The 10,000-nt window shown below is 38.6% G+C and overlaps 1 protein-coding gene across 2 annotated transcripts in view; it reads left to right on the top strand.

Annotated features, from left to right (window-relative positions):
* The window catches only part of gja5b (gap junction protein, alpha 5b), a 22,035-nt gene that overhangs the window by 10,924 nt on the left and 1,111 nt on the right, over window positions 1-10,000 (top strand). The window contains exons 2-3 of one of the 2 annotated variants that reach the window (XM_087236270.1): window positions 6,290-9,510; window positions 9,567-10,000. The exon at window positions 9,567-10,000 is cut by the window's right edge and continues 1,111 nt beyond it. In XM_087236270.1, coding sequence (XP_087092396.1) covers window positions 6,306-7,418 — 1,113 coding nt within the window. In that variant the 5' untranslated portion in view covers window positions 6,290-6,305 and the 3' untranslated portion in view covers window positions 7,419-9,510; window positions 9,567-10,000. 2 annotated transcript variants of the gene reach the window in all.

Below are 10,000 nucleotides of genomic sequence, written 5' to 3'. Positions count from 1 at the left end.
AAGTGCACTCCATACATACATTAAAAAATCAACTGTATAAAAAAGGAAGGCATTTGATCATGTAGGATCTCCATGTGCATGAATTGTTGATGTGTGTATGGCTCAGGCGTACTTCATTGTGCCGTCTGCCACACTGCTGACTCAAACACAGACAGGACAAACAGAGACCGGAAGAGCATGGCTCTCCTCTCCATGGCTGTTTAGCAGCTCGTATCTCCAGATGCCCCTGCCGCTGAAAACTCCCACATTGTTCTCCTTTCCTCGGGTAAACAAGTGGAGAAGGGAGTAGGTCTCACCACCTTCCTCCTCAATGTTTCACCAGCACAGAAATAGCGTAGAGAAACGTTCGCATACAGTAGACTGTTGATGTACACTTTTTAAATCACCTAAAAGATCTTAAAAAAGAAATGTAAAAATAAAAGAACTCAAAGTTAGTTTCTCAATGTTAGAAGGGCATCGCTGTGTAAAACATATGCTGCAATAGTTGCAGGGTTTCTACAGGTTTCATCAAGTCAAATTTAAGACTATTTAAGACCATTTTAAGACTATAATGGCTGAAATTTCAGACTTACACAAGGCTAAACAATAAAGATTTTGTTATGGCCATGTTAAAACTCTAAAAAACATTAAAAACAAATGCTATTGTAAGGAAGATAACTAAAACATATTTATAAGAAACTAGAGTTAACAGATAAACCCTTCTTAAAACTTTTATTGAAATATATTGTTAGTGATTGGATGGGTTTTGGCTATAGCTTTACATGGACATAAGAGAATTAAGACCCATTTAAAATTATTTAAGACCTACAACACAATATTTCAGTAAATTTCAGACTTTAAGACTTTATAAAACCCTGCAGATACAGAGTTGGTGGTTCATTCCGCTGTGGTGACCACTGATAAATAAGTGACCAATGCCGAAATAAATTGAATGAATGAATGAATGAATGAATAAACAAACACATTGATAGTGTATTTAAAAGTAAACAAAATGCTAAAGGCCCGTGCACACCGGGGTGCTTTTTGCACACGCTTTGCGTCGACGTTTAACGCTTTGTGAGTAAATAAAGGGTGCCAATGTGGTCGTGCACACCAATGCGCAAAACTGCAGTTGTAAAAACTTCATATTTTAATTTTAATTTTTTGTTTGTTTGTTTGTTTTGATGGGTACGTGCACTTGACAGACAGACAGACAGACAGACAGACAGACAGACAGACAGATAGATAGATAGATCCATCTATCAATTAATCCATCCATCCATCCGTCTATCTATCCGTCTGTCTATATGTCTGTCTATCATCATCAATCCATCTATCAATCTATCCATCTATCAATCCATCTATCTATCCGTTTATTCATCTATCCATCCTTCCGTCCATCATTCCCTCCCCCTCTCCGTTCGTCCCTCCATCCATCCATCCATCTATCTATCTATCTATCTATCTATCTATCTATCTATCTATCTATCTATCTATCTATCTATCTATCTATCTATCTATCTATCTATCTATCTATCTATCTATCTATCCATCTATCCATCTATCTATCTATCCATCTATCCATCTATCTATCTATCTATCTATCGTTCATTGTTATTCATTGAGAATTGAGGTAGTGGTTTCCTGTCTCCTGTATGCACAATAATTGTGTCAGCACATAACTGGGAAGGGTTGTTTGGCATCAGATGTGGGAACCAGGTTTTTAAAGGGCAGACTGAATGTGCTGGAGTCTCTCTATAAGTGTGTCCTGCTCTCCTCCCCTGTAAGGAAACAATCCTGAACAATATCATTTCCCTCTTACAAGACACTTGAAAGGAAACTGGCCGGGTTCAAGACACTGAGGCCAAAGAGGTGAACAGCAGAATTCACTGTAACACTCTTGAGGTTAGGAATTTAGTTAAAGAGGGATTTTTGCTTCAATATATTCTTATTTATATAAGCTCCTGCTCCTTGGTTTGTATGTATGTATGTATGTATGTTTGTATGTACTGTATGTATGTATATGTATATATGTATCTATTTTTCTATCACAATAACATATAACGATGGATGGATGGATGGATGGATGGATGGATGGATGGATGGATGGATGGATGGATGGATGGATGGATGGATGGATGGATGGATGGATGGATGGATGGATGGACGGAAGGACAGCTTTAAATTTTATTATATCATATGGGGAAGTGCAAAATATCATTTGTGTTTTTGAGGGCCATAAAGGGTTAGTTCACCCAAAAATCATTCAAATTCCAATATGTTCTCACCCTTCGTATGTTCCAAAACCTCACGAGGTTCCTTATTCTGTTTTAACATGATATTTTGAAGAATGTTAAAAACTGTTTTTTTTCCATTACTATGAAAGTCATTGGCTATCAACTTCCAACATTCTTCAAATATTTTCTATTGTGTTCAACAGAAAAAAACAAACAAACATTTAAAGTATTTTTTTTATTATGGGGTGAACAATGCTTTAAAAGGACTTGCCAAATTTAAACTATACTTTTTTGTTTAGTTTTTTTTAAGATGCATAAAATTAATCAGACTCAAAGGTCTTACAATGCTTTAAAAAAAACAAAAAAAAAAAAGAAAATCTAATAGGCGGATGAACAGACAGACAGACAGACAGACAGACAGACAGACAGACAGATAGACAGACAGATAGATAGACAGATAGATAGACAGATAGATAGACAGATAGATAGATAGATAGATAGATAGATAGATAGATAGATAGATAGATAGATAGATAGATAGATAGATAGATAGATAGATAGATAGATAGATAGATAGATAGATAGATAGATAGATAGATAGATAGATAGATAGATAGATAGATAGATAGATAGATAGATAGATAGATAGACTTTGTACTGGGTTGTAATTGGAAGGGCACCCGCTGGGTAAAACATATGCCGGAATAGTTGTCAGTTCATTACACTGTGGCAACCTCTGAAATAGAAACTAAGCTAAAGGAAAATGAATGAATGAACACATAAATGGATGGTTTAACTCCTCCCCTTTTAAATAATTTACGGACATTCTAAAGAATTGGCTTCTTAACAATCAACACAGTGAACACTTCAGGCTTTTTGATGTTGTTGTTTTTGTTTGTCGTTCATTTGATTATTGTTTATATTGTGAATTTGTATTTATATTGCTATCTGCCTTTAACATCTGTCAAAGGGACCACCATTAAAAACTAGTCTTTGGGCTAATTTGGGTACTTTTATGTTCTTGAGGAATGTTGATTAATGAATTTCCCATTTTGGTGTGGGAAAAGAAAAAACACGTCACTTCCTGCTGAAACACATTCTTAAAATAATGCTGGTGGGGCATCGGGGTCTGGCTCGATAAACGGTGGATCCAAATAAGGTCTGTTTACACTGTTAAATTTACATGCCAATGCTTCCCAAAGACAAACTGCCGCTTAAACACACACACACACAGAGACGTTTTACTCAAGTTCTCATGATAAAGAGTATTCTGGGCTACCATAAAAAGCCCCTGGAGGACTGAGAAACTGACACTAAACTTGTATTAATCCATAGAGCAGTAAAGAACAATCTCACACTTTGTCACTGCTAATTGCTGCACAAAGATGGAACAGAAGTACTAAATCAAAAATGATACACATGATGTTTGTGTAACATCAATCTGCCCTCAAGGAAACATCTGAATCAAACATTTCCCACGACACTACCATTTCATAAGCTTTAGCACTTCAATTGAGTCTTAATTCTGTTGTTTAGCTAAAAGCGCTCTTTAATATAATGCTTGCATTTAACAGATTTATAGTAATGTAATTATAGTAATATAAACAGATTTATCGTCTTTTAAGGATCCAAAATCTAATTTCACTGACAGCAACGCTATTCCCTTTGGCTTAAGACTAACAGGAAACCCTCTGCTACTGAATACTCAGAAAATGCCAGTAAATATCAGCATCTTTGCGTATTTTTAGCTGTAGGTTCCTTAAATTCTTTCTCCAGCTTTTCCCAGACTCTCAGCGCTTGTGTGTGTGGGAAACGTTTGTATTGAAAAGAAACAAAAACCTAAATATACAGTCTCTGAATGTCTGACATCATTGACCCTGTTTTTTTTTATTTTTTAAGAATGAACTCAAAGATCTCCGAAGATCTTTGCTTTATAATTGCATGAGATATAAGATACATCAGGCTGAATTTGATACATTCATAGTGTAATATTTGCTGTTTTATTTAGCATCCTTTTCTGGATTTATTCTACAAATTATGTGGTAATATGACAAAAATGAACTTAGATTTGCAACAAGGTGTCAGAGGACAAGACGGTTAAGTTTTAAATAGAGTTTGAATTTATTTCTAAACTTTACTACAGTATATTGCAAACAAGAATGCGATTTAATGTTAACTTCTGTCAGTAAGATTTCATTCTGACACCTGCTGGTGTGGATGAAGCATGACACACATAAATAAAAGCATACAAATGATATAGACTCCAATTTAACTTCATCAAAAGGACAATTCACTTCTTTGTCTAAAAGTTTTCTCTTTTCTTTAGTGGCTAAATGAGTCTTTTTTTGACACATGATGATAAATAGTCTAAATACTGTAACCCTAAGTGTGTCCATGATCATTTATATAACCATAAAAACATAATTATTTGAATGGTTGTTGGAAACCATAAAACAAGTTGATTACCAATGACCACCCTGTACAATGTATGGAGAAAAGACACCAACTTAATATATATACTTTTCTGTCAGAATTATTAGCCCCCTATTTATTTTTCCCCAGTTTCTGGGTAACAGAGTGAACATTTTTTCAACACATTTTTAAAAAATAATAGTTTTAATAACACATCTCTAATAACTGATTTATTTTGTTTGTTTGTTGTTTGCTTTATTTATAGAGCATATTTAAAAACAACAGATGTTGACCAAAGTGCTTTACAAAAAGACCAGCATACAAAATCTATACCTGTATATAAAAATTAAGCAAAATATATAAATCAGATTAAAATTAATTAATTACAATCAAAGGCAAGAGACAGAAGGTGATTTTTTAGATGAGACTTAAAAGCACCAAGTAAAGAACATGGCCTGATATGTAAAGGCAGACCATTCCACAGTCGGGGGGCTGCAGCAGAAAAAGCCCTGTCACCTCTTGATTTCAACCGTGTTTTGGGGACAACTAGCTGAAACGTGTTTTCGGACCTGATTGGCCTCAATGAAGTGTGCCAGTGAAGAAGCTCAGAGATGTAAATAGGTGCCAGACCATTCAAACTTTTAAAAACAAGTAGCAATAACTTATATTGAATTCTAAATTGGACTGGGAGCCAGTGAAGAGATGATAAAACTGGTGAGATACTAGAATTTTTTTTTTGTCCCAGTTAAAAGCCTAGCAGCTGAACCAGCTGCAAGCGTGCAATTGATGCCTGTGAAACTCCTGAATACAAAGAGTTACAGTAGTCCAATGGACATAATAAAAACATTAATAATGGTTTCCAGCTCTTTAAAAGAAAAAAAGGCTTCAATTTGGCAATGTTCCTTAATTGATAGAAACCACTTTTGACGACTGAGTTTATTTGCTTGTCGAACTTTAACTCAGTGTCAAAAGTAACTCCAAGATTTTTTCACGTGACTGTGGACCTTAGGCTTGATCGAACCTAATTGATTAATTGTAGATTCACAGACACTCGGAGGACCAAACACTAGTACTTCAGTTTTTGATTCATTCAAGTGTAAAAAATTACCAGCCAGCCATTCCTTAATCTCGTTAAAACAGGTGAAAAAGGACTGTAAAACAGAATTTTCTCCCATTTTTATCTTTGTCATGATGACAGTAAATAATATTTCCCAAGATATTTTTCAAGACACTTCTATAGAGCTTAAAGTGACATAAAGGCGTAAGCAAGGTTATCTAGGCAGGTTAGGGTAATTAGAAAAGTTATTGTATATCGATGGTTTGTTCTGTAGCCTATCGAAAAAATTTGCTTAAAGGGGCTAATAATTTTGACCTTAAAATGGGCTTCAAAAAAATGTGAAACTGCTTTTATTTTAGCCAAAATAAAACAAATAAGACTTTCTCCAGAAGAAAAAATATTATCAGACACACTGTGAAAATTTCCTTGCTCTGTTGATCATTATCTGGGAAATATTTAAAAAAGAAAAAAAACTGCAAAGGGGGGCTAATAATTCTGACTTCAACTGTAGGTTAATTGGGCAAGTTAGGCTAATTAGGCAAATCATTGTATAAAACGGTTACTTTCTCCCTTCCATTCACACTACCTCTTATTTCCACCTCAGGCTCCTCTGAATAGGCATGGCCGACTGGAGTCTGCTGGGGAACTTTCTAGAAGAAGTCCAGGAGCATTCAACCTCGGTGGGAAAGGTGTGGCTCACTATTCTTTTCATCTTCCGGATCTTGGTACTAGGCACGGCTGCTGAATCCTCGTGGGGGGACGAGCAGGAAGACTTCACCTGCGACACAGAGCAGCCCGGCTGCGAGAACGTTTGTTACGACCGAGCCTTTCCTATAGCGCATATACGCTTCTGGGTGCTCCAGATCGTGTTCGTGTCTACACCTTCTCTGATCTACATGGGGCACGCAATGCATATCGTCCGCCGAGAGGAGAAGAGGAGGAAAGAGCTGGACGATGAAGGAGCGCAGAGAGATGGAGAAAAGTACCCAGAAGATGATAAGAACAAGGAGGACGAAGGTGGAGGTGGGAGGGTACGATTGAAGGGTGCGTTGCTGCAAACATACGTCCTCAGCATCCTCATCCGCACTGTGATGGAAGTGATCTTCATCATAATCCAGTACCTGATCTACGGAGTCTTCCTTAGTGCACTCTATGTGTGCAAAGCCCCTCCGTGTCCACATCCGGTCAACTGCTACATCTCCAGACCAACAGAGAAGAACGTGTTCATTGTCTTCATGCTAGCAGTAGCAGCGGTGTCACTGCTGCTTAGTATCGTGGAACTGTATCATTTGGCATGGAAGCAGTTGAGGAAGTATGTGCACGGATACAAGGCTTCCAAACAACGACCAAACACGCCGTCCACCATGCCTGCACTTTCACCAAATCCGTCCACCCCAAACCGAGCCTGCACCCCACCTCCAGACTTCAACCAATGCTTGACCTCGCCGCCATCTTCTCCTACTTTACAGACACACTCGCTTTTACATCCGACCTGCCCTCCATTTCACGACCGACTGGCGCACCAGCAGAACTCTGCAAACATGGTCACTGAAAGGCACAGAGGACAAGACTACTTAGGGGTCAACTTCTTGAGCTTCTCACAGACACCTACAGAGACTCCCAACTCCTGTGCCTCACCTTCATTCCTGAGCAGTGATTTTGAGGACAAGCGAAGGTTTAGTAAGAGCAGCGGGACCAGCAGCCGCATGAGACCGGACGACCTTGCGGTATAGCACTGGCCAGTCATATGTGGAAATTGGGTTGTCTAGTGTGACTAAAGGCTGATTTATACTTCTGCATCAAGCGCATGCGTATGCTCCGGTGCAACCTTCATGCAGTCGAATAGCCCTTGTCGTGGCTAACGCCTCTCAAAAAAATGTAACTACATGTCACAACGACGCATAGCGCAAGCTCTGCGATTGGTCAGCTTGGTAGTGCTGACAAGCATGGATGGTGCTGAGAGCCGTGAGCCAGATGCAGCGATTACTTATGTAACCCCACCGGTCCTACACCACCCAACCCGCTCCGAGCTGGGATCGAACCAGTGACCTTCTGCATGGGAGTCGGTTGCTCTAACAAGGAGGCTAAAGACCATGGCCTCTCGTGTCTGTCGCTAGAGCACCTTTAGAGGTCAGAGGAGTGAGGTTTACCTGCACAGCACACACTAGCTGGCCTCCGTTACACTCACCCCCCTAAACCTCACTCCCATCCGGGTCACGGCACCAATGTAACCCCACCGGTCCTACACCACCCAACCCGCTCCGAGCTGGGATAGAACCGGCGACCTTCCGCATGGGAGTCGGTTGCTCTAACAAGGAGGCTAAAGACCATGGCCTCTAGTGTCTGCCGCTAGAGCACCTTTAGAGGTCAGAGGAGTGAGGTTTACCTGCACAGTACACACTAGCTGGCCTCCATTACACTTACAGTTGTCATGTCTCACGAAGGAGCTCCAGATGGAAACTTTTGTTTTGTGTTAATCTTATGATTAATGTTGTTGCACGTCCGCTGGTTCCCGCCTCTGAATAGGCAAGTTTTAGCAACGTATATTAAGAAACTCGACACAGAGGAACATGCAAATATTCTGCCAGCTAGCGTGTCAGAATTGTTATTGCAGAGCAACACAAACAGCACACAGAAGTATATATGCACGACTACGCACAAGGCAAGCACCGCGCTGTTCACGCCAATCACTCAACGCAGAAGTATAAACCAGCCTTAAGCCTCAAATATAATATTTGCACTTGACCTGATTTGACCTTGTCAAACAGACTGAGCCTAAGAGAAATCGGTTCATACATTTGCACAATTGTGAGTGATGCATTAAGAGAAATCAACATGAAATTCAAATGCAATCTCCTTAAAGCAGGGGTGCCCAAACTTGGTCGTAGAGGGCTGGTGTCCTGCATTGTTTAGCTCTAACTTCCTTCAAAACAGCTGCCTGGAAGGTTCTAGTATACACAGAAAGAGCTTGATAAGCTGGTTCAGGTGTGTCTAATTGGGATTGGAACTAAACTTTGCAGGACAGTGGCCCTAAAGGACCCTGCCCTAAAGGAATGGTTCATCCCAATTTTATTTTTAAATAAATAACTTTACCATTTACTCACCCTCAAGTGGCTCCAAGACATTATGAGTGTATTTTGGGGAATGTTGGAAAGCAGTAGCCCACAACTTTTATAGTATATCCCCCCACTATGGATGTCAATGGTTAGCAACAGAAAAACTCAAGGATAGAGGCTTATGCCGAGTTCAGACTGCACGATTTTCAAAGTAGTCTCAGATGTTGTCACACTGCATGACTATCTGGGGGAGTGTTCTGTTGCTGTGCTGTGTTTACACTGTAGAATGGATCGGCAACATGGGATTTCACACTGCATGACTTTACAATAGAAAAAAAAAAAAGAAAGACATCTTTGTTTTGGTCCACAAACTACATCTCACAACCAAACACTTCCGAGAAGTGTCATGGAACTCAACTGGTTCGGGAATGGGACCCTTGTTTTCACATGGTCATCAAGCCTCGACCCAAATTTTTAGGAACTATAATACAATTTTAGGAATTATACTTAATTTGTATTTATTTGTTAAAATAAACAAGTAGTGGCAGATAGATCATAAGAAATTCACCAAGACTTACAACTAAAAAAAAATGTATGGCTGTCATTTACCAAAATGGATCAAATTAAAGAATATTACAAAGTAAAAACGATAAATACTGTTAATAATAAACTGTTAATAAAACATATTTTCTGGTTTCAAAATGTTGTTTTAATTTAGAAGGTTTCATGCTCTCTAATGAGAGCACCTTAAGGCTTTAAGTCTTTTTTTGTTGTCAATATATATATATATTGCCGAAGCACAAGTGCGACCTCGAATATGTAAAGTATGGATATATATATATATATATCCATACTTTACATATTCGAGGTCGCACTTGTGCTTCGGCATATTTGTTGCAATAATAATTAAAAGAAATTTAATGTGTCAAACGGTAGGGTTGTCTTACACGCATTTCAAAATAAAAGTCCTGTAGTGTTTTTTTTTTTTTTTGACCACACACTCCATGACCCACTGAAAATGTTCCCGCGACCCAAAAGTGGGCACCACCAGTTGAGAAACACTGATGTAGTATATCTTTTGTTATTAACAATACAATGAGAAAAAAGCCTTTGGTGTAGTAGAATATGTACTATATTTACTTACCTGGGTTTGAAGGGAATTAGCAATTTCTCCTCAACTTTTTTTTCCAGTCTGCGATTCTCTTAGATCGGGTCTCTGAAAGTTAGTCATGTGAACGAGCACTGACTTGCCTATAATT

The sequence above is a fragment of the Danio rerio genome, chromosome 1 (assembly GCF_052040795.2).
Source record: "Danio rerio strain M-AB ecotype USA chromosome 1, GRCz13ab, whole genome shotgun sequence".
Taxonomy (NCBI): domain Eukaryota; kingdom Metazoa; phylum Chordata; class Actinopteri; order Cypriniformes; family Danionidae; genus Danio; species Danio rerio.
This window is presented reverse-complemented; position numbering and strand designations above follow the sequence as displayed.